Here is a 23,818-nt window from a genome sequence, read left to right as displayed (position 1 = left end):
GTATGATGGAATGTATGGTTTGGAAAATGGTGGTCTTGCTCAAATCTAAGGACCAGTTTATGGGGTGACTTTTATGTATTTACAGTACAACCACAAGCCTGATATGGGTCAGGCCTAGGCAATTAATTTGCTACTCTCAGCATAGTGTAGATTAGGCTGAAGAGCGGTGAATGGACGATGTCTTGGGATCCGAAAGGCGCAAGAGGGGGATTCCGTTGTTGAGGTGGAATCACACGGCGGTGAAACCTTAGCGGGTAGACATGTGCTGAGAGGAGCATTGTAAAGGCTTTGTAGTGATCTCCTGGCCACACACCTTGGATGTGTGCAAGTGTCTAGCTAACACGGGTAAAATGGAGACTTTGTCACCTGCTTGCAGGTGATGAAATCACGACTTGTTGGTATGTACAATATTCAGCCGTGCTCACGGTCACGAGAAGCACGGAAAACCTACCATGATTATAACTTGATAGTTTGGTCAGTGTGGTCAACTGCAGTGGTGACATAATTGAGGTGTGGGTTAGTCACAATAGTGGGAATCGTGGTTGAGGTGGTTAGTAGTTCAACTTTGGTGGTGGGAGCCATGGTTGAGGTGTTGGGTGTTCAACCTTGGTGGTTAGAACTTTGGTTGAGGTGGTCAGTTGGTTAAGTCAAGATCGGTGGAATCTTGAGGTGGTGAGTTGTTTACAGTCATATATTTAATTACTACTGCTTTTTAAATGTTTTTACTTAAATGTTTTTTTATGCAAAAGAGTCAAACTAACCTTACCTTGTCAAAGCCTTCATATGCATAATATTTCCTTCACTGCTTGAAGAAAGGTATCACTCATTCGCCCATCTTGGAGATGAATAAGAAAGGTATCACTCATTCGCCCATCTTGGAGATGAATCGACTAAGGGTTCCTATACATCCTACTAATTTTTGAACTTTCTTTAGTGTTTGAGGTGACCACATTTAGTCAAGGGCTTCTATTGTTCCCTGATTGGCCTCAACGCCTCGACTTGACACCCAAAAAACCAAGAAGCTTGTTGGACAGGACACTAAACGTGCACTTCTCGGGGTTAAGCATCATACAATACTTCCTGAGGTTGTCGAATGTCTCCTTGAGATTGTTAATCAATGCATCTTTGGTCTTAGACTTAACTACAATATCATCGACATAAGCTTCTATATTACGCTCGATTTGGAGCTATAGGCAATTTTGAATACACCATTGATAGGTAGCACCAACATTCTTTAAACCAAAAGGTATTTTTACATAACAAAATACACCAAACGGGGTAACAAAAGTGCTTTTTTCCTCATCCTCGGCTCTCATGCTAATTTGGTGATACCCTGAGTAGGCATCTGGAACACATAGCACTACACAACCCACAGTAGAGTCGATAATTTGATCAATACGATAGAAAGGAAAAGGATCTTTGGGACAAGCTTTGTTTAGGTCGGTGAAATCAACACACATTCTTCATTTGTCATTAGCCTTATTCACAAGGATGGGATTAGTAAGCCATGTAGCATGATGGACCTCTCGGATGAAGCCTGCATTTAGAAGTTTGCCCATATCCTCCTAGATAGCTTGTTTTCTGTCCTCCGCAAATCTTTGTTGCTTCTGCACCACAGGTTTGGTGGCGGGTTTCACTGCTAGTCGATTCTCGATGACCTCCCTAAGGACCCCGGGCATATTGGACAGTTGGCACACAAACACATCCTAGTTTGCCCGAGGAAAGCGATGAGCTCGAGTTCCTATTTGGGATCAAGGTTGACCCTTATCTTGACCATCTTGGCTGGTTCAAACGGGTCGAGGGGCACTACCTTGACGCCACTACCTGCCTTCTTGTCCTTAGTACCATCATGGTCCTCACCTTTGGTAGCGTCGTCGGGTCTGGAGGTATTAGCGAGGTTTAAGAGCTTGGAATCCTTGACCTTAGGGGTGGCATGGTGCTTCTGGTGCTAAGACTTCATGCCTCTTGAGGTAGTTGCTGCTCGACCGAAGTGTTTCGACCATATCCAAGCTCTGCTTGTCGCACTTGACTGCTACACGTTGATCTCTCTTGATGGTTATGACCCTATTAGGGCATGGGATCTTGAGCATCTGGTATATGTAGTGCACTACATCCATGAACATGTCTAACATTGGGTGACCTAGGATCACATTGTAGACTATCTCGAAATCCACAACATCAAAGGTAAGCTTCTCTGTACGGAAATTTTAAGGCTCGCCAAACGTGATCGGCAACTCGATCTATCCAAGGGACATGGTCGATGAGTTTGGAGTTATACCATGAAAAGGCTCAGTTCCTGTCTTGAGCTCCAACCTTTGGATTCCCATCTTGTCTAATGTTTTGGTGAAGATGGGGTTCAGCGAGCTACCCCAGTCGACCAAGAACCTATGGACTTTGATGTTGAGGATAGCAGGCTTGACCACAACTGGATATCGATCTGGGTGTGGAACCGCGGTTGGATGGTTAGCTTGATTAAAGGTGATTGGGACTTTTGACCACTTGAGGTGTCAAGAAGGCCCGATTAGAGCCAGGTTGACCTCCCTTTTGACCGCCTTGTACTGCATCTTGGACTCATATGAGACGGATCCTCCGTAGATGTGCGTCAAGCTCTGTTCGACCCCTCGGAATTCAGGCTCATTGTCTTTGGCGTCTAGCTTGGTCTGTTTGTTATGGTACTCAGCAATAGTAGCCTTAAGCTTGTCATCGAGCTTATTTTTTATAACATGACATTCGTCAAAACATTAGACAAGATGGACGGGACACTATTTTTTACCTCCACGGCTTAGGCCCTTATTATCCCCAGTGCTGTGTGATTTGCTCCTATCGACCGCAACCACGGTCGTGTCCGGACCTTTGCTCTTGTCACTAGGTTTGTTCTTCTTCCCCTCATTCTTTGAGGACTTGAGCTTGTCCTTTCCAGTCTGAGGATTTTGTTGTGTGCCTGACCTTTAGCACACTTTGCATATTTATCAGCCAACTCGAAGAGTTCTTTCATCGTATTGATCTTCCGGGTAGCAAGCTTCCCGACTAGATCTTTGTCCTTGATGCTTCGCTTGAATGTGATGATGACTAGGCTGTCAGAGATGTCCGGGATTGTATTGTGCCTATCACAAAATCTGTGAATGAAGTCTCGAAGAGACTCGTCCGTGCGTTGGTTCAACTAATGGAGATCGTCTTCTGTTCCTAGGTGCTCGAACGTTCCCTGAAAGTTGGCGATGAACTAAGCCTTTAGCTCAGCCCATGATCAAATTGAGTTGGGCAGTAGGTTCAGCAGTCAGGACCTTGCAGGTCCATAGAGGGCAGTTAGTAGGTAATTGGTCATTACCCTGTTGTCACCATCGGCCTCTCAAATAACAATAGTGTATATCTTTAACCACTCATTGGGGTTAAGCTTCCCGTCGTACTTATGGATTGGACCCGGCTTGAACTTCTCGGGCCATCATATCGATTAGAGCTCAGGTGTGAAGGCTTCACAGCCTCCATTGAATTCTTCAGGAAGAGATGGAGGAGGATTGTTATGCCTGTTCCTTCGAACTGAGGATTCACATAGTTGAATATAAGAATGATTTGTTAGATGATGATAGCATAGACGTGTGTGTAGCCAAATGGACATGGAAGCCCAAATCTAAGCTATTCGTGTGCCCCACATTGAAGCCGACTCCACAGAAGAATCGGCAAGAAGAGATGAAATTCACATTCGATGTCACTAAATGTGATAGGATATTTGATCTCTTGTTACAAGAAAAGCAAATTAGTTTGTCTCCTAATCATGTTATTCCATCACTTGAGGAGATTAAGAAACGTGCATATTGTAAATGGCATAATTCATATTCTCATGCTACTAATGATTGCAATATTTTCCGTCAACAGATTCAATCGGCCATTAATGAAGGATGATTGAAGTTTGCTGCAAATTTTAAGATGAAGCTAGATGATGATCCATTCCCCGTCAACATGATGAACTTTGAAGGGAAGAAGGTCTTGGTTCGGCCGTCTCAAACCGAATTGACGAAAGGCAAGAGTGTGATCATTGGTGATAATAATGTAAGGCCAAAGATGATCAAACCTAAAAGTCCAGAAATTGGTTGTTGGAAAGTGAATGAAGGTAAGAACAAAGCTATTAAGAAGCATGAGAAGCTAAAACTTACATTTGATACACTTTTGGCTAAGTATGAGAGTGGCAAGGCCAGCCAAAAATGGGGCAGCCGGCCCAATACTCTTAAACAGCCAACATCACCTCCGAAGCGTGAGTTTGAAGGGAGGAGGAGACAATGGGAGGATAATATTGTAGCAACTCTGTTCCCTCCTTTCGGGTTGCCAATGCCTATGATGTGGGGGTCTCCTCCGATGGTTTGCCCTCCATATCCGCCGTGGGGTTGGTGTCCACCTTGGACACCACCTTCTATGCCATTTGCATTATTTCACCCGGGGTGGACAGCATCACGATCTTCGGCGTTCGACAGACTATCTCGTCCTAAACAAGACCAGTTTGATCCCAAAAATAAGTCAAATGATAGGAGGGATAGAATACATGTTAAGAAGGTCTATCGTGTGAAGAACACGAGTATTTCTAATGAGAAATCAGATCTGGAATGGAAAGAAAAACAGCCGGTTGTTGATGAGAGCAAAGTGCAAAAGCAATCGGCTAATGACGGATCAAGTGGCAGCAACAAAGGGGAAGTTGTAGGAGTGGTTGGTACTGATCTTGAGCTTAAGGAGGTGACATCTACAGTAGTACAACAGCCCATGGCGCCAAATGTTCAAGAAGCAACTTCTAGTTCAAAGCCGATTGCCAGTTCAGACGATCGGAAGGTTGAAAAGGAGAAGTCCTTGCTGCTTAGGACTAAGCCGAAGCCACTGTGGTGTCCTAGGGGTCTCTCACATTCCCAAAAGAGGAGGCTACAAAGGTTACGAAAACAAGAGTTGGGAGAATCACAAGCTGAAAAGGTGAGAGATCAAGTATTCAATGAAATCAAGCCGATGGTGCCTATTCGGTAAGAATGGAGAGTAAAGCAAGTCGTAGAGCTTATTGTGACATCTAGTGATGATGAATATGATATGCTAGGAGACTCTCCAATTATTAGAGATGGCATTCCACCGCATGATAATATGGATATCAATATGAATTTTGTTTTACCTTCAGAGTTTCGGGCTATTGATGAAGAGGTTGCTCAACTAAATCTTGGTCCGAAGGAAGCTATATTTGAAAAGCCCAAAGAATCGAGCCAACATTTGAGACCATTGTATGTCAAGGGGTATATTGATGGAAGGCCAATTTCGATAATGCTAGTGGATGGTGGAGCCACCGTGAATCTAATACCACATTCAGTTTTCAAGAAGCTAGGAAAAGAAGACAAAGAGCTTGTAAAGACAAACTTGGTGCTTAATGGCTTCACCGGCGAGCCTATGGAGGAAAAAGGCATAATTTCCATGGAGCTCACCGTTGGGAGCAAGACGGTCCCTACAGCCTCCTTTGCCACTGACGTGCAAGGTAACTACAATGTTTTATTAGGCCATGATTGGATTCATACAAATCGTTGTGTACCTTCTAGTTTGCACCAACTCTTTATTCAATGGGTAGACAATGAAATAGAGGTTGTACATGCGGATATATCGGCTTTTGTTGCTTTGGCTGATGCTTCAGTAGATTGGCAACATGGGAATGTACAGTGTCTCTCCGGTCAAGATCTTTCGGGGTATGATTTTCTTAGTATTACTGGAGATGGTTTTGTACCCGTGTCTGTACAGCCAATTTCTTCATCTAGACTTAGCAATGTAATGTTATAAATGGATAAACAAAGTAATAGAATGGTTGCAATAGCGTGTGGAGCAATATCGGTCTAAAAAGAACGATATTTGTGAGACTATTGATGATTTTGATGAGATAGAAAAGCTAGGACAAGGTTTTTCATTGGTTGATCCATTAGAAGAGGTAGATATAGGAGATGGCACTGTTCCTAGACCAACATTTGTGAATAAAAACATGCATGATGTTCAAAAAGGCGAAATGATTGCATTACTCAAAGAATATATCAATTGTTTCGCTTGGGAGTATCATGAGATGCCGAGACTTAGCCGTGAGCTTGTAGAGCATCGGCTTCCTATAAATTCGGGTTTTAAACCTCACAAACAACTGGCTAGAAAGTTTAATCCTAACATGTATGGGCAAATCAAAGAAGAAATAAGTTGGTTGCTCGCTATGGGGTTTATTCATCCTTGTAGATATGCTGAATAGATATCTAATATTGTCCCGGTTGAGAAGAAAAATAGTGATAAGTTGAGAGTATGCATTGATTTTAGAGATTTAAATAAAGCTACTCCTAAAGATGAATACCCTATGCCCATTGTCGATATGTTGATTAATGATGCTTCGGGTCATAGAGTTATTAGTTTTTTGGATGGTAATGCAGGCTATAATCAAATTTTCATGGCCGAAGAAGATATGTCTAAACGGCTTTCCATTGCCCGGGTTTTGTTAGTTTATTTGAATGGGTTGTTATGACATTTGGTTTAAAGAATGCCAGTGCTACTTATCAAAGAGCTATGAATTTGATCTTTCATGATTTGCTTGGTGTCATCTTGGAGATTTATATCAATGATATTGTTATCAAATCGGATGCTATGGATAGTCATTTAGCCAATTTGTGTTTAGCTTTTGAAACAATGTGTCGGTATGGTTTAAAGATGAACCCACCTAAATGTGCTTTGGTGTATCGGCGGGAAAATTCTTAGATTTCATAATACATGAAAGAGGCATAGAGATAAATCCTAACAAAATAGCAGCTATAGATAAGTTATGAGCACCACAATCAAAGAGAGATGTCCGAAAATTGCTGGGAAAGGTCAATTATTCGAGGCGTTTCATATCTAACTTATCTGGCAAGATTAGTGTTTTTACTCCCATACTTCGGTTAAAGAAAGAAGCCGATTTTACTTGGGGAGCAGAATAATAACGAGTTTTTATGACATCAAAAAATATTTATTATCACCTCCTGTGTTAATGGCGCCCAAGGCCAGGATTCTGTTTCGGCTATATGTTGCTGCACAAGAGACGGTAATTGGTGTTGTTCTTACACAAGAAAGCGAAGGGAAAGAATATGCGATCACTTATTTGAGCTGGCGTTTCTTGGATGCGGAAACAAGGTATGTGTTTATTGAAAAATTATATTTATCTTTATACTATGCATGCACTAAGTTGAGATATTATTTGTTTTCTAATACTTGTGTGGTTGCATGCCAAACCGATGTTATTAAGTACATGTTGCAAAAGCCGATTTTGAGTGGTAGAATCGGAAAGTGGGCCTATGCTTTGATTGAATATGATTTGGCTTATGAACCGTTAAGATCTATGAAAAGTCAAATCGTTGTTGATTTTATTGTTGATCATCGTATTGATAGTGATGCATTGGTTAGTTTGATTAATGTGTGTCCATGGAAATTATATTTTGATGGCTCGGCTTGTCGAGAAGGTCAAGGTGTTGGCATTATTTTAATTTCCCCTAGAGGTGTTATTTTTGAAACATCTGTTCGCTTAGAATACTTTTGTACCAACAATCAAGCCGAGGACGAAGCTCTTTTGTTAGGTTTGCAAATTTTAAAGTCCATGGGCGTGACACATATAAAAGTGTTTGGTGATTCAATATTAGTGGTACAATAAGTTTCTAGAGTTTATCAATGCTTTGATGAGCCACTAAATAGATATTTGGATAGATGCTTAGATATCATAGCAAGTTTTGATGATTTCACCATCGTTCACATATCTAGAGAAGAAATATTATCCGAGCATTTGGCAAGATGCTTGAGAAGGTAACTAACTATACATGGCCGATGTAATTTACTATCGTCCTGTGGCTGGTGTGAATATCATCGCCCTTAGAACATGCACATATGGCCGATATGTTATTTGTATCACCCTAAGTCATAACTTAGAGTAGAAGATGAGGTATTCGTGATTATCCTGTGTAAAAATATTTTTCAGTGCGCAATCTTTACCAAAAAAAATAGAGGGGCATGTGTTGATAGAAAAAAATAGCACGGTCAGATTTTTTTATACACCGGATAGTCTGGTGATCAATGTCGTGTCATCGCCGGACTATCTGTTGCTTGTAGTTCGATTTCGGCCAAAAGACATACTTTCTAGAAAAAATAGTCCGGTGAGGGGCTCATTGAACGCCGGACTATCCGAAGAATAGGATGAGAATTTGGTACAGCGAATCATGCTCTCTGTATAAAATAGTTCGGTGAGTGGTCCGGTGAAAACGCTGGACTATCCGGTGTGTAGAAATTCAATTTGCGCTGAAAACTTGCTCTCTGAAAGAAATGGTCCGGTGGAGATTCCGGCATAACACCAAACTATCCAATGTGTAGAAGGTCAATTTGCGCCCGAAAACTTGCTCTCTGAAAGAAATGGTCCGGTGGAGATTTCGGGGTATCACCGAACTATCCGGCGAGAAGAAGAAGGTTTTTAGCCAAAAAAAATATTCTCTGGTGAAAATTGTCCGTTGAGGTCTTTGATGATCGCTGGATCATCCGGTGCGTTCAAAAGGAAAACTTTGCAAAAAAATTTGCTCTCTGTAAATATTGGTCCGGTGACATACTCCGGTGAGTATAAATGTGACGTCGGAATATCCGGTGTGTGTAAGACCGAGTCTTATAATTTCGGCCGAGTGAACTCACCGGATGGTCCGGTGTTATGGAATTTGTTCTCAACGGACCATCTGGTGTTCAGTCCGAAACCTAATCGAGGTGGATTCGTGGAGTTGTTCGGATCTTTTTCACAATTTTGGCCGAACAGGACGTGTTTAGGGTTGGAATAGAGTCCTACTTCGATTCCCTAGTGTCAAGACCATACCCCCCTTATAAATAGTTGAGGGGTGAAGGCCGATTGCATATTTATCAGTCAATCGCATCTATTGCATTTTTTTCGTTGTCTTTATTTTCCTGCAATTTAGGGTTAGTTCTTCGCTGCTACTTCGAAACCCTGTGGTTTGGGTGGTAGTTCTTTGTCGATTTGCTTGTAAATCATCCGAGCGGTGATCCCCAAGGTTGCCAGTCGAAATCTTTGCTTGTTTGCTTGTAAACAAGTCGTGCGCCGCTACGAAAAGCGACAAGTATCCTTGATGGACCCGTGTTGGCGAGATGTTGCCCAATTCCGCGCCAACAGGGCTCTAAATCCTCCGCCTTATATAGGGATCCTAGCACCGCCCTGAGTCTGCCGCAGTCGATAGGGAGTCTTCTGTCTTGTCAGCCAAGACAAGGCAACCGAATCCAGCTTGAATACTAATCGTATTTAAGTTGGTTAACCCGATCGGGATCTTCTTAGTATAACCTTTTGTGATCTCCGAATATATCAAATACCACAGATTCGGATCCGTAATATCTAAAGTTGTCCATCAAATATACGATATACCATATTCATATATAGTGTACTGCTTATATGCATATATCCTATAATAATTAGATATTCGACACAAGTCCATATCACCTTCTTGTTCCTACCCTATTTTTTCCTTTACTCACTTCAGTGATTATGTGATAAAACCAGACTAAGTTGAGGCTGAACCAAAGGTGAAGCTCTCTGTATTCACATCTGAATCAGCTGAAACATGAAATGTTGTTACCCCTTCGAATTTTACAGTACGCAATGCGTGTACACGGTACACACGAGACCAAGAGAAATTCAGGTTTCTGGCGGAAAGATTATGTACATGTTCTGTAGTCTCAGGCCCAAGACTTAACCACTGCAAAATTTGGATTCAGTTATCCAGGAACCTGTTGCGGGACCTAGATAAGCACAGATGCATGGCAACAGATACTCTTCGAATAATTTGATGACAACATCAGAGGCATATATTCTTCAGCAGGATCATCTCTTGCCAAAGAAATGATCTATCTGAGATTGGCCGCCTTTGCCTCCAAGCTTCTGCGCCTTTGGCCACAGTGCTTGAGAGTTGCTATCCTGCATCAAAGAAACATTTTGATAGATTAGTTGTAAGGGATTGAGTTGTTTCTGTCGTCTCACAAGGAAGAACATGAGAACTTGTTGAACTGACTTGGAATCGGCCGAGATCTCTCAGAACTTTGACCTTCCCTCCACGCCCATCCGGTCCTACAGCGATCAGATTGCCTCTGTTTGCTTTTGCACTTGCAGATCCAGGAACTGTCGAGCCTTTGCACCATTTGCCAATGCCTTTTCTTGCTCCACCCACACCAGGAATTCCAGGTGTTTGGAAATCATCTGATTGTAGATGACATACAGTTGCTTTGTAAGTATGTCGAGTACGCGGGATCAGGTAGAAATAGCATTCCATAGATATCCATAAATTACTAGTAATCCATAGACTAAAACACAGTGGCAAATTAGGATCAGATTACAATTTTGCCGTATTTAGTTAAATTCAGAGAAAGATAGATTTCTTATTTTGTGCAAGTAGAATAAAGGTACAGTCCGTAAAATCATAGGTCCAGTTTTTGCGACTTGAATGCAGAAGTTATTTACTAGAACAACACAAGAACTCACCAGAAAGCGAATTTAAGTTGTGAATCTGCTGAGGTCCAGTGCCAGAAGTCAGCCTAGTTGCTTGTTTGGAGATGCCATCAATTGTCAGTGTTTCTTTCCCCCATGTCGAAGTTGTCACTTCACTGCTTCTCAGAATAGGACTCTCTTGAAGAATATGCAGTTTGTTCGTAAGGTTCTCCTGAAAGGTTGATGTTTCTTTTGCAACATGCATGGTCTTGCATTCATACGTTGTGGACTGTATGATATCATTGTGACAAGGATTGGACTTATCTCGGGAATCCAAAGTTTTATCATAGTTCCCAAACAGCTTGGCGGAAAGTTCTGTCTTGTGTTCATCTCCGAAAACAGAATCATCGGCATCAAGGTCTATCACATCTGCATTCTTGTTATCCAGGTTATCTTTTGAATTCAGATCACTCTTAGCTTCAGGATTTAACGGGTTCAAGTTAGACTTGTCGTTGCACGGATCCTGCATCACTTCATCAAGCTTGATTGTTTGATTTTCATATCCAGCACTTGGGTTAGGGGAACCATTATTAGCTGTGATATTCCCTGATTTTGTCTGGTCTGATTTAAATTTCTTTGAAGACCTCAAGTCCCTTATGAAACCATTTTCTTTTTCTTCTAGTTCCTTCTCAAGTTCCTGTAACCTTGCCTGTTCTTGTTCACACTGATAAAGGTCATTCACACGAATTATGTACATTAAAAGCATTAAGTTTATATATGGGGCCAAACTTACCTTCAACTTTTTTACATGCTCTTTGGCCTTCTCAAGCTTCTGCTGCATGCGAGACTCTGATCTTCCCAGAACATTGCATTGGACCATCAATTCTTTGTAGCTCCTAAAGAAAGAATGCATTACTGGAACACTCAAACCACTTAATTTGTGATACCCAAAGAAAAAAGGGAAAATAATGTTCAAGAGTACTTCTCTTTTTTTAATTTGAAAATCAAGAACCAAGTTTTTTTTTTAGGCTCGGAGTTGTATTTCCATTGTTGAAAAAGAGTAGTTCTTTGTATCTAGCATCATATTGTTTCATAACATTTTCAGCAGTGCTAACAACCAAAGAATACATTTCACGTCAGAAACAACGTACTCTTCACCACAGATCCAACCATAATACAGTAGGTCTGTTGGCTTTAATCCAGAACTGCACATCACTGCCTCCAGTGATTTAGCTACTGGTAAGTGGTCATTGGTGCTAGTGACTATGTATTTCAAAATATTTCATCCAGAACTCAGGACTGATCAACAGTATTTAAGGGAATCCTCACAAGTCCAGTTTGACAGTTGAAACTACTATGATTTAGTTTGAGAACTTCGTGCTTCCATAAAAGGCCTGAGCAATGTACAACACATCGACTGAGCAAAAAGCCAAAAATGAAGCGCCTACAACCAGACTTGGGCAGATAAAACTATGGTGCTCTGAAGGACCAAAATGCTGTGTATGATTCCAATCCTGGCTTGGTCTACTGTAACAAGTAATACAGTGAAGGAATGGTCCCATAATAAATTTCACTAATGCTCTATGATATGCACACTAAATATAAATAAAGTATTTCCAGATAAGGAAATCAAGAAGATAAGTATACTTGTTCCGCATAGCAAGCGATCTCTTTAGAACATCAACCGCATTCTCCAGGTTTCCATGGTTACCAAGTGACGCCAACTTAAGGATCTCTTCCTCCTGAAGGTTCATGTCTGTCGACCTAACGAACAAGAGATCAAAATAAAGTCACTTTCACTAAGGTAATAATATTAGCATCTTACAGGTCGTACAAACATACAGCTTCAGCGCAGCAAGCTCCTTCGCCAGCGCAAGGCTCCTCTCCTGCAATCTCCCGCACTCTGACGTCTTCCTCGACAGCTCCTACAATGAAGAAATAATGCAGTCCACTAAGCCGTGACAGGATGAAGAGTCAGGGGCATCAAATCTCGCCACCAGATCCATCAAGTTACCTCTGTTTTCGCATTGAGCAGCAGCTGGACACACTCTTTCTCCTTCCTTGCGGCATCCCGCATTGCATCCGCCGTCGCTGCCTGCTCCCTCCACCTGGCAACCTGAACAAAAACCACCAATATGCAATCAGTAATCCATGCGAAACACAATCCAACACACAGATCCGGAAAGGAAATGAGGACTGGCCTCGGCGTTGAGTTTTTTGATTCCGTCACGCTGCTCCTCGAGCACCCTGCCGAGGGACGCCGCCTTCTGCTCCAGGCGGGCGACCTCGGCGGCTAGCGCCTCCGGGTCGGCGCCCTCAGAGGCGTCCTGCGAGGAGGGGCAGGCCTGGGTCGGGCACGCACCGGTGGACTGGAAGAAGAGGCGGGTCGGAGGGTGGGCGGCGCCGCAGGGCTGCTTGCAGATGGGGCAGGTGAGCTTCTTCTTCCCGCCCGGGGAGTACTCCAGCCATTGCTCCAGACTGCTCGCACCTCACACGTATTAAGAAGCGGCCTCGCTTAGCCATCTATTGTAGGATCGAGACCGGAAATGCGAAGAAAAGAAAAGGATTGCAGAGGGGAGAGAAGACAGACCAGAGGGCGTGGAAGACGTGGCCGCAGGCGGGGAGGCAGTGGAGATGCTGGTCGGAGAGCGGGCGGATGTCCTCGTAGCAGATGGTGCAGACCGGCCACGCGGCGGCAGCGGTCATGGCGTCGGCGGCGGTGGCGGCATCCGGCGGATCGGCTGGCCCCTCTTCTTGTGGTCAGTTTTCGGGGGGAGGGAAACGAAGAGCTTTCCCCTTTCGTTTCGCGCGAATGAGCAAGCTTCAAAAACACACACAAGATTTTGTGGCGGGGCAGTTTTTCTTTGTTTTTTTTTTTTTTACCTCTCTCTTCTCACGTTTTCCCTTTTTTGTTTTACTACTAGTAGTACTTAGATGTATTTCCAAAAAAACTAAGTATTTCTTCTCATAAAAAACAAATTATATATACTTTTATAAAATACACGAGTTGTGACAGATCCGATCAAATTTTACCATCCATTCAAACTGATTAAACGGTCATCGTACAAAATTAGACTCATTTTTCTTTCAAAAATACATTCAGTCTCTTATTATTTCCCTTCTATACATAGACGTTTAATATTTATCTCTATATATTTAAAAATATATTTAATCTCTTATTATTTATCTTACATATTTATACGTCCAATATTTATTTTTCATTTCTAGACATCTAATATTTAATTCCATGTGTATAAAACACATGTGCAATTGCTAGTTTTGTAAAATCACTCAGAAAGGTTTTAACCCTGTCACCAATTGAAGTCAAACTACCATTGCTGTATTTCAACAAGAAGCCGCTTCGAATGTAGAAAGTTCACCAAAAATTCGCTAAAAATTTAAAAGCTAGCCAAATCGCCCATGATTTCTCTGCCAATCCTCTATTCCACAAAAACGACCAATTCTCACCCATTTCAGTCTGGGAACCTTTGCTCTTAATGTTAAGTTTTGTGCATGAACAACACCAACCAGATGTTTTAAAATGCGAAAGAAAAATATCCAATTTGAATTTCATAATTCTTACATACCTGTAATAGGTCCTTCAGGGAAAAAAAATATGCTTCAACAACGTTTGCTAATAATCAACATTTGTTGTATATACACGAGGGAATTGACATTCTCAAGAGAACAGAAGGTTGCAAGTTTGCAACCCGTGCAGCTGCTCCGGTTCAAAGTTGAGACCATTTTCTTCACAAGTCCAAGGAACACCTTCACACTTCCAGAGTTCCAGTATACACACAGCAGTGAGAGCGGTGTACACAAGTCAAAAACTTCACAACCACAGCAATACAACATCTCCTCCTACACAGACAACACATGAACGAATTATACAGCGATCTGCTCTCAGGAACAAAACGAGTAGAACAACTCTACTGGCCATCAGAGGCCGTGGTACTTGTTACAACACTGTCAGAAGAACCGCCTCTTCAAGCTTCTGGTCGTTGCTTGGTAGGAGCGCATGAGGAGCCCAACTCCTATGCCAACACCGACACACACTCCCAGGCCAATCCCCACACCGACTCTAACACCAGCATTGAACCATGAGAGTTGCCCGTCATCATCGTCAGAGTACCAACCTTCAGGGTATTGCATGCTACCAGAGTTCATATCATTGTCGCCTCCATCCCCTGTAGCCTGCCAAAGAAGCCTCCATAGAATACCAACGGAAATTTGAGGGTCCAAGAACTTGAGATCACCAAGCATGTAGTTTCAATTGAAGGTAGAGGCACAAGGACAAATCAAAAATATTGGAACAATATTCGGGGCAGCAAATGTCGTAGAAGTCGAATTTAATCATATTTTTCTGTCTTGTCACCTTATATGCAAAATTATATTGTACAGCAACATAGAACCAAAATCCGTGATACCTAACTCCTATGATTAATATCTCTTTCTCTAGATTTGTCCATTCCCTGATACAAATCGTCAAAGAGAATGCTAGATAGGATTCATTATGAGACAGCAAGGAACTAGACTAAAACTACAATGTATTGCATAGGCACTAAATCTGACAAGCAGTTAATGACTTTGGACCATACATAGACCTACTAAATGGCATATTGCAACCACTTAACCCCTTCTACAGCAACACTGAAGGTGTAACACCATGACGATTTCCTAGAAAAATTGACTTGTATTGCAAAATAGAGGGAGTACTTCTTGATACTTCAAATATTAATTGCATTATTAGTAATACCATAACATAATAATAACCCCACTTAAGCTTTTGAGGACAGCTGCAGCATCCCTATGCCACTTGATATAGTCTTTTTAAGATTAAGGAGAGATCTAAAGCAAGACTGGGAATAGCACATGACAAATAGTAAATACCAGTTCCATGTTCACCACAGCCACCCAAGATAAACTAGCCAATGCAGGAATTAGATAGAGTATATGTGCTATAATGTTTCAGCAATACAAACTATTTTATATGATATAGTATATTAAACAAATATGAAATTAACTTAAATTTAAAAATCATACACTGTTAATGTTCCTTTCTGGAGTATCATATATATGCAAGTGTTTCAACACTCTGGTGTGCTGTATTATTACTAACTATGTTTTCCTTTGCAAGGATATCACTGACAAACATGGGTGTGGTACTCTCTCTATCAGCTTGATGTTAAATCAGAATTCCTTAACGGGGATCTTGACAGGATGTAAGTCAAGATTTACATGACATTATTTTCTAAAAGCTGGAGCCTAGAGGTGCTTTGCCCTTCAGGATGAATAATATTTTTTGACACACATATGAATGTTTCAATCCAGGACTGGGGATAGCACCACTATTACCCGTCAATCCATCATTGTTACAGAAAGTAACAATGAAAATGTAACATCTAAATCAACGTGTTCCGTCTATGTGATTACACCCACACAAAATATTTCTACACAACACAGTACAATTGACAACATGTACCCTGCTAATTGAACCACAAACGCAATACATGAACAAATCAATCACAATCACAACACACTGTGTGAACAAAGATTTGGAACAATAATCTATCCATTCCTGTGGCATCAAAATCTTCACTTGTCATGTTTCGACAATCTATAGTAAACACAAGCAAACAAAAGCATTCTACAGCTATGCAAATTACAGTGTTAGCCGATCATTTTGTTGCTACCTATATGTTCCTATAACAAAGTTACATCCTTTCAAAGTCAATATCACTCAGTAAAATGATTCGAGTAATGTTCTTTTAACACTCACCGTCAATGCCCCCGATCGGCGGTGAACCAACCCGCCAGAAGCCTCTTCAGGCATGGCTAGCCGCAGGGCGCGCGTGAGGACGGCGGGCTCGCCGGCGCAGCATCCGGCTACATAGACCTCAAAGGCCGAGGCCGAGGCAGCCGCCCCAGCGGCGGGGATGCAATCGATTTCCCAGGCAGGGGAATCGGCCTTCCCATCGGGGCACCGCCGAAGGGAGCCGCGGAGTAGCGCGGCACCGCGGTGGTCGGCGACCTCGAAGGCCGCGGCGGGTGGGGGAAGACGCGCGGCCGCGGTGGAGACGTAGGTGGCGTCCCCGGAGGAAGCGTCGTGGCGGTCGAGGCGGAGCGGGAGGGGGAGGGCGGCCTCGCCACCAGCGGGGCGGAGGTCGAGCGCCAGGCGCAGCGGCGGCGGCGCGCCGCCGTGCGGCGAGAGGCGCACGTAGAAGAGGCGGACCTCGAGGCAGCTGCCGGAGTCCGGCGGCGGCGGGTGGTCCATGCGCGCGACGCGAGGCGACGAGAGAGGAGAGAGGCGTGGGATTAGTAAAAAATGATTAATTTATTTGTTAATTAATTGATTGCTGGCCCTGGTCTGATATGGGCTTACATGGGCCAGTTCCAATATGGGCTTACATGGGCCAGTTCTAATATGGGTTTACATGGGGCGCTCTAATCATGCAATTAGTATTAAAACGAAGGGTCCCTAAAAAATATTAAAGCGAAGGGAATCACTGAAGTCGACATGGCAACGACATGAAATCAAATCAACCACGAAGAGAAGGCGGCGGTCTCCGCTGGCGAGGAGCAAAGTTTACAAATCAGAAATGCTTTAACTCATGTCCGGGTGCATTGGACGGGACGGTCTCTTTAGTCTATAGTTTATCATTAAATCGGTTTAAAAATATTATCTATTTGAGATGTTTCGGTATCCTAATTTGTATCTCTAATATTTTAGTGTTCAACTTTAATGTTTTAGGCGTTATAGAATTTTGTTGAAATAATTATTTTGTATGTTGCATTTCGAAATCTCTTCCGTACAGATTCGGATTCGAAAAAAATTATCTATTTAAGTTAATTCTTATATTTTTTACATCTCCAATATTTCGAACGTTTAAATTTAATATTTCAGATGTTATGAAAATTTATTGTCATAGTTATTTTCATATGTTACATCCGGAATCTCTTACGTATAAATTTGGATCCGAAAAAATTATCTATTTGAGTTAATTTCTATATTTCACATATTTAATGTTTCAGATGTTCAAATTTAATGTTTCAGACGTTATATAAATTTGTTGCCATAGTTATTTTCGTATGTTGCACCCATGGGGCTTCACCTAAAAATATTGCGTGCAACATGGAGTGATGTTGCGGTGGAAATTTTCTCCTGAAATCAGATGCATATATCGAACTATTTTGGTGAATGTTTTTCAATATTACAGACACTTCTCTTCGATATTGCAAAAGTTAGTGTTTGATATTGCGACGGAAGGACAGAGCGTCTGATGGGAAATTTTCCAACAGACGTCCGAGCGCTAGAAGAACTGTTTACTATTTAGGACTCATCAAATTTTTGAAAATCGTGAATATTGAAAAAACTATTTAAAATTCAGTGAGAATTTGATCAAATTCACTGAGTCAATTTTGTAAAATTCGGTGAGAATTCGATCGAATCAACCATTTGGTAACCGCTCAAATTCAATCAAAAATTGATCAAATTACACCGCAAACCAACTGCATTAAATTCATTTCGAACAAATTCTTTATAAACCGTTCGGTTTTACCGATTTACCGAGCGTATTTCCCAAATTGCAGTGAAGTTAAAAAAAATCAAAAAATTGCTCAACCTTGTGAAATCAATAACTAATTTATCTGAGCTTCAAATCAAGTGAAACAAAATTTGTTAGTTTCCTTGTAACATAATCTACATGATAAAATTATTTATACTTATAAAAAAGTTGAATATTTTCTGTAAGAAAATATATTTGCTAAACCTAGTTAATGCATAGTTAATTCTTTGCTAATCCAAAAAATCATGAAACTAATTTTTTTAGGCTCCTTACATGATCCTATCTCTTTTAAAAATACATTAACTCATGAAATAGTTATTTAACATGCATGATTGTGTAAATGTATTGCAACTAGATTAGTGAAACCAATTTTATTAGTTTACTTCTACTATGATTTATATAGGAAAAATAATGGTAGACATGAAAAAATTAATTACAGTGTTGTTTCTTAACATATTCACTTTATGTTTGTGAACTTTGTAAAAATTATGGAGAAATTAATAAAACTCTAAATGAGGTGAAACTAATTTTAAAGATCCTCTTAAGATACGTTCTAAAAAAATATGTGTTTGTATGTTAAGTTTTTTCTTAAAGTGATGGGCCAACGCATCTTGTTCATATGTCTAATTTTCAGCATTTTTTCGTTTTTTATTTCAAACTTCCTTCCCACGAAATATGATGCAAACGATATTATTTTTGAAAAAAATTCACAAAAGATCTTAGAATTGTCTCTTGTATTTTTAGAATTTTTTGTGATTTTTTAGAATTTTTTTAATTTTTTAGAATTTTTTTAATTCAAATTCGAAAACCGGTCGAATTAAGAATGCGATGCAAACTGAATTGACCGAATAGCGCGAATACCGAACGATTTTCAACAATTTTTCAAACCCTGATAAGGAGGCGAAGGTGGACGCACGACACCGTGTTGCTAAAGCTCTAGGCCAGCTCCCACCTCATCTCCTTCACCTCCACCTCCGCCTCGAGCCCTCTAGCACTCAACACCGTGGCGCCTGATCCACCGGAGGCCGACCTCACCCGCCACTTTGACGTGCTCAAGTCCCACACACTGGCGCCAACGAAGCCAGCTGGGAGCGACACGGTTTGCGACGCTGAAGGGGGTGATAAGGCCAAAGGAGACTAGGGTTAGGCTAGATGATTTGGGAGAGGTGGACAAGGTGATGCAACGGTGGACACCGGGCGGCTCAACGTCACCACAGCTGGTGTCATCAGCAGCAAAACGCACCAAGAAGGAAGAAGAGGAAAAAGAGAAGGATGAGAGGAGCAGTGTGAGTAGCAAGGATGACAACAAGAGAGATTGGAAATGGAGATGGCGAGGAAGAGAAAGTTGAATATGAACAAGAGCAAGTCCAAGAACATGCTAAATTCCAGACGAGCAAGAACATCGTATCAGAGATTCTTGTTGCTGATGTGTAATATTACCAAGCTTTACACTTTTTCCTGTGTTAAACATACGAAGAATCAATTCGAATCGCTTGAACTTGCTACGCAAATCATTAACAATAAAATGACATCTAATTAACTAACATCGTTATGTGCATTTCTCTTCCTGCATCATTTCCAAAAGGGCTAAAAGTTAATCTGACCCAGATGGTGCGAACAAAAAAGAAAATGCCATCATGCATCGCAAGGTCACGTCAATCTCAAACACCAGTCAGCTAGTTACCTCGACATGATGCATACGGTTCACAGAATGAGTTCATAGGTAGCCAACAGCCGTTAAATATCCTCAATAAACCACGATTACATGCGACATTCCAGTCCAATGTGTCACAGAAATACTCAAGCACCAGAACGTCACTCGGGAGAAGCTTCACTTTCCCCTGTAAAAATCGAAAACCACACACATTACAAGTCTTGTCACTCGAAATTTCAAAATCATAACATGGATAGAGAGGTTTGATGTGTTCACTTACGTGTTCATCATCAAAGTTATGTTGTCGCCTTTCATGAGTATCCTACCTTCAAATCATTCCACCCAAACATTAGAACATAGCAATGGAATAACGATATCTAGTCATGTAAAGGGGAAGAAAAAGACTTTTTCAGGGCTGGAAATTTACTAACCCAATGATTTCCTAGTGTTCTTCTTAATGTTGATCTCTTCAGCATCATCAAGGACCAAGTTCATGTACTCATCAAATCCCTGCAAATGTATACACCAGTGCAGAAACACCACATTACTAAGCAGCAATGCACATAAATCGAATGACCTCTAAGCCAAAGAAAGTGTGCATATACAGAAGGAACATGTACAGGAACCATTTGTTACAGGAAGCATTCAAACTAAATATAGCCCTCAAGTGACATAGGGTAGCCGCCGTTTACTAAGTAATGCCCAAAAAGTACTAATATCACATAGTTTCAAACAGGTAAAACAAATTATCTGTTCCGTTTTGTTGAGCATAAGCAAAAGGTTAAGAAAGCAACAATCTAAAGCAATGGGCAAAGCTATTATGTTACAAAAGGAAAAAAATAGCTGCATGCCACAGAAACCGGAGGGAAAACATGGCAGACAGAAAACAAGATAATATATCTTGGGAGTGATTGATGACTACAACAGTTCAGCAATAACAAAAGCATAACTGTCATCTTTTAGAAAAAATCTAAATTCACTGTTTGTACAAGAATTATTTCAGTTTATTTTGCACAGAGAATGAAATGCTCACATAATTGAAATACAGAAGCAGCATAGCAACACATTATAGAGTATGACTGACCAGTTCCCAAATTCCAAATTCACATGGTCCTAGTCAATCAACCATGCCAAGAGAAACAACTAAATATGAAGTTAAAGCTTGGGCATTACGCAGCAACCTAGAACCGGTTCTAGAAAATCTGAAGTGCAAGGAATTTAGTCCCAAGCACTAAAGTGAATTAGATATTCTACTGGCCCTAGAGCTGTAGTTAGTTGTTAAAACACCATTGTGAATAAACACATAATAATTAGAAAAAGGCAAAAGGACATAAGTGGTTTCTTTCAGAAACCCAGGACATAAGTGATTTCTGATTGTCACTAATCACTAATCCATTCTTTCCCAGCCTCGTGAGTCAAAACAAGCAAAATATATACCCAAACTGTTCTATACTCAAAAGACAGTGCCCAATATCCACTAAATGAACACTTTCTTACACATGTAGATGATTTTCTGTTTGCGCATATAGGTAATGTTTGAACCGGTTTCCGATCAAGCACCAGAACTCAATAGCTATTTACAGGAATAGTTGTTCATACAACATTCTTCTTTAGTTCACAGGTTTAAGATATGTTAAAAAGTAATTATTGGCATTATAATGCGTCACATTTTACACACATAAAAGTCATATTGAGGGGAAAACAATCACGGAGCACAAACCAACCTTGCCTTGAAATGAAAGTCACTTTTTTACTAACCTGTCTACCTAGGTTGTAACACATTCAAGAAGACATCCTTAGTAGAAATCAACAATTTACTTGATTGCATGTGTCAATTAGTTTCAAGTTGGGACCCTTCAGGATTGTGCAACATGCTTACAGCACACTACTAGGTGTCGTCTAGATGGTAATAGCATAGCATTTGACTAAGGTCCCATGAATTCTTAAAATCTCTAGTAATTATAGAGGGTCATTGCGGATTTCTGTGAAAATTGGCTGATTACACTGCCACTACCACGCGTTTATGCAAGCAGAGGGCCATTAGTACTAAATTTTGCAATTGTGAACAAGGAAACAGCCAGGGAACTCACAATGATGCGACCCTCAATCCGGAGATCCTTCTGCTCAAACAGCCAGATCTGGATACGCGCTTTCTGCAAGAAATAAATTTCCCAGAACCAAATCAATTTAGGGTAAATTGCATATCTGCCATTACTTTGAACCGTTATCGCGGATTTGCATTATGAAAACCCAAATTGCAAATTTGCCATTAAAACTGAGCTGTATCCATTCCGTTTGCCACTGGTTTGTCCTTCCGTTTGGAATCGTTATATTTGAGGTGCAAAAGCAATTTGTGAAATAAAAAAGGAAACTAAAATTCACATGCAAGGATCAAATTGCCTGTATCCCTGTGTTCCTTCTCTCCCACCAAACTGACCTGAACTCTCTCTCTCTCTCTCGAACGCTCATCCCGAACTCCCCTCTTTCTATCTCGAACTCCTCAGCCACGAACCCTAGATCCCCAAATCCCCCTTCTCCTCTCCCTAATCCACTGCAAATAACCTGAAATCGGCCACAATAGAGTGGGTGAAGGGACCTGTAGTGATGAATTGGTGCTGGGCGGAGCTGTGGCTGATGTGCTGTAGGCGGCTGCAGCCTCTGGGGTGCAGCCAGTGGTCGCAACGGCCTCTGGAGCCTGATGGCAGGTGGCCGCGGCTACAACAGGACGCGAGGCCACGAACAGGGTGGAAGGGCAGGACGTGAGGCGATATGGAACGGTGCAAGAACTCTCCTAGAATTGCTTTCTGTGACTAATTTGTTTGAATATGCACTGCAATGCTGTGTTCATGTAGGGAATTAGATGAAGCTTATTAGAATATTTTCCCCTTTTTCATACCTTGTAGGAATTGAATCCTTTACAGTCTTTGTTAGGGTCAAACAAGATGATGTGAACCTTTAATAGTTGTTCTGTAATAGTGCTTTTCTTGTATCAGGCTGAACTAAGTGATGTGAACCCTCAAAATGTATTGCTATCATCATGTTGAATAATGTGTGTTGTGTTCTATTATATGTTCAACCTATTTTGCATGATGAGAATGTTATTTTTGCTTCCTGCATCATGAGAAAGTGTGCTGGCTGGTCCAATTTTTTGTGAAACCCCCATGTTAGACGGCGTTAGTCAAAGGTGGCAGTCCAATGGCAGGTTTGTTGGTATCCAACCGATTGTAATGGAAAATTTGCAATTTGGGTTTTTTAAATGGCAAATCTGCAACAACGGTTCAAACAAAAATATAATTGGAAACAGGGCGAAAATTTCCGATCCACTTACGCTCTGGAGGAATCGGAAGATGAGGTTCTGGCGCCGCCGCGCACGCGCACCAGGGATTCATCAACCACAATAGGGAAGGAGGAAGCAAAACAATTAGGGGCGGCAACATAGCAAGAGATGAAACAAGAGCGAAGGGGAGGGGAGAGGGGTGGCTTACGATGGGCTGGGTCATGATACGCTGGACCTTGGTGGACGCCATGGCTGCGGCGGCGGGAGCCTCCCCACTCTTCGGAGAGTTTGGAAGCGCGCGCGACGGGCGCGGGAGGCCAAACCCTAGCGAGACTGCGGTGCGCGGCGAGGACGAGAACGAGGCGGCGCGGGAGGAGGCAGAGGGCTTTGTTCCTCGGCGCTCTTCGAGGCGATGGCGGCAGGCGGGGATGCTTGCCTTAAGATCCGTGCCATTGTATCGCACGGCTCAGATTGAATGTGCCCCCTGATTTGTGCTCTCCCGATGTGCCTGAAAGGCCCAATTGATGCCTTGATGGGCTGGCATCATGGCCCAAAATTCTTGTGTACAGAATTTGTGTTAGTGGACCGAGTTACTTCTTTTTTTTTTCTTTTTCTTTTGTATGGCGATGCATTGTGTTAGTGGACCGAGTTATTTTTTTTTTCTTTTTCTTTTGTATGGCGATGCATGCAACAAGTCACTCGCTAAATGCCCATGTGTTAAAAAAATACAAATATTTTATATAGTAATATTAAGTACAAATTTAAGATATCAAGATATAGATACGTCATAGCAGCATTATTGAATGAATACGTCAGAAACGATATTATAGTTTGATTTCAAATGAGATCTATCTTTA

At 41.6% G+C, this 23,818-nt stretch overlaps 3 protein-coding genes across 4 annotated transcripts; all 3 read right to left on the bottom strand.

Moving 5' to 3' along the window:
• Positions 1-9,588: 9,588 nt before the first annotated feature.
• Positions 9,589-13,567, bottom strand: LOC133899133 (uncharacterized). The gene is made up of 9 exons (XM_062340080.1): positions 13,056-13,567; positions 12,667-12,943; positions 12,480-12,581; positions 12,308-12,390; positions 12,113-12,229; positions 11,259-11,361; positions 10,520-11,174; positions 10,053-10,237; positions 9,589-9,958 (listed from the first exon to the last, which is right to left on the bottom strand). Exons 1-9 carry the CDS (start codon positions 13,169-13,171, stop codon positions 9,866-9,868), a joined length of 1,731 nt encoding a protein of 576 aa, XP_062196064.1. The 5' UTR covers positions 13,172-13,567; the 3' UTR covers positions 9,589-9,865.
• Positions 13,568-14,015: 448 nt separating this feature from the next.
• LOC133899134 (uncharacterized protein At1g01500-like) lies at positions 14,016-16,887 on the bottom strand. Of its 2 annotated transcripts, XM_062340082.1 has the most exons (3): positions 16,245-16,887; positions 14,602-14,659; positions 14,016-14,326 (listed from the first exon to the last, which is right to left on the bottom strand). In XM_062340082.1, the coding sequence occupies exons 1-3, from the start codon at positions 16,737-16,739 to the stop codon at positions 14,298-14,300; spliced, it is 582 nt and encodes a 193-aa protein (XP_062196066.1). In that variant the 5' UTR covers positions 16,740-16,887; the 3' UTR covers positions 14,016-14,297. The 2 variants fall into 2 exon arrangements, with proteins under 2 accessions (XP_062196066.1, XP_062196065.1); XM_062340081.1 differs by having other exon boundaries at positions 14,016-14,659; positions 16,245-16,865.
• A 2,798-nt stretch (positions 16,888-19,685) lies between these two features.
• LOC133899716 (uncharacterized) lies at positions 19,686-23,387 on the bottom strand. Its single transcript, XM_062340760.1, has 6 exons — positions 23,170-23,387; positions 23,013-23,039; positions 21,775-21,837; positions 20,116-20,194; positions 19,965-20,010; positions 19,686-19,871 (listed from the first exon to the last, which is right to left on the bottom strand). The coding sequence occupies exons 1-6, from the start codon at positions 23,209-23,211 to the stop codon at positions 19,862-19,864; spliced, it is 267 nt and encodes an 88-aa protein (XP_062196744.1). The 5' UTR covers positions 23,212-23,387; the 3' UTR covers positions 19,686-19,861.
• Positions 23,388-23,818: the final 431 nt, after the last annotated feature.

Source organism: Phragmites australis, chromosome 18 (genome assembly GCF_958298935.1).
Source record: "Phragmites australis chromosome 18, lpPhrAust1.1, whole genome shotgun sequence".
Lineage (NCBI taxonomy): Eukaryota > Viridiplantae > Streptophyta > Magnoliopsida > Poales > Poaceae > Phragmites > Phragmites australis.
This window is presented reverse-complemented; position numbering and strand designations above follow the sequence as displayed.

Coding starts and splice junctions, on each gene's coding strand:
- LOC133899133 (XM_062340080.1), bottom strand. CDS start 13,171: ATGACCGCTGCCGCCGCGTGGCCGGTCTGCACCATCTGCTACGAGGAC. Junction 11,175..11,258: donor AGCATGTAAAAAAGTTGAAG/GTAAGTTTGGCC, acceptor GAACAAGAACAG/GCAAGGTTACAGGAACTTGA. Junction 10,238..10,519: donor CAACTTAAATTCGCTTTCTG/GTGAGTTCTTGT, acceptor ATCTACAATCAG/ATGATTTCCAAACACCTGGA.
- LOC133899134 (XM_062340081.1), bottom strand. CDS start 16,739: ATGGACCACCCGCCGCCGCCGGACTCCGGCAGCTGCCTCGAGGTCCGC. Junction 14,660..16,244: donor GCCGATCGGGGGCATTGACG/GTGAGTGTTAAA, acceptor CTTCTTTGGCAG/GCTACAGGGGATGGAGGCGA.
- LOC133899716 (XM_062340760.1), bottom strand. CDS start 23,211: ATGGCGTCCACCAAGGTCCAGCGTATCATGACCCAGCCCATC. Junction 23,040..23,169: donor GTATCATGACCCAGCCCATC/GTAAGCCACCCC, acceptor CGGCGGCGCCAG/AACCTCATCTTCCGATTCCT. Junction 20,011..20,115: donor GAACACTAGGAAATCATTGG/GTTAGTAAATTT, acceptor AATGATTTGAAG/GTAGGATACTCATGAAAGGC.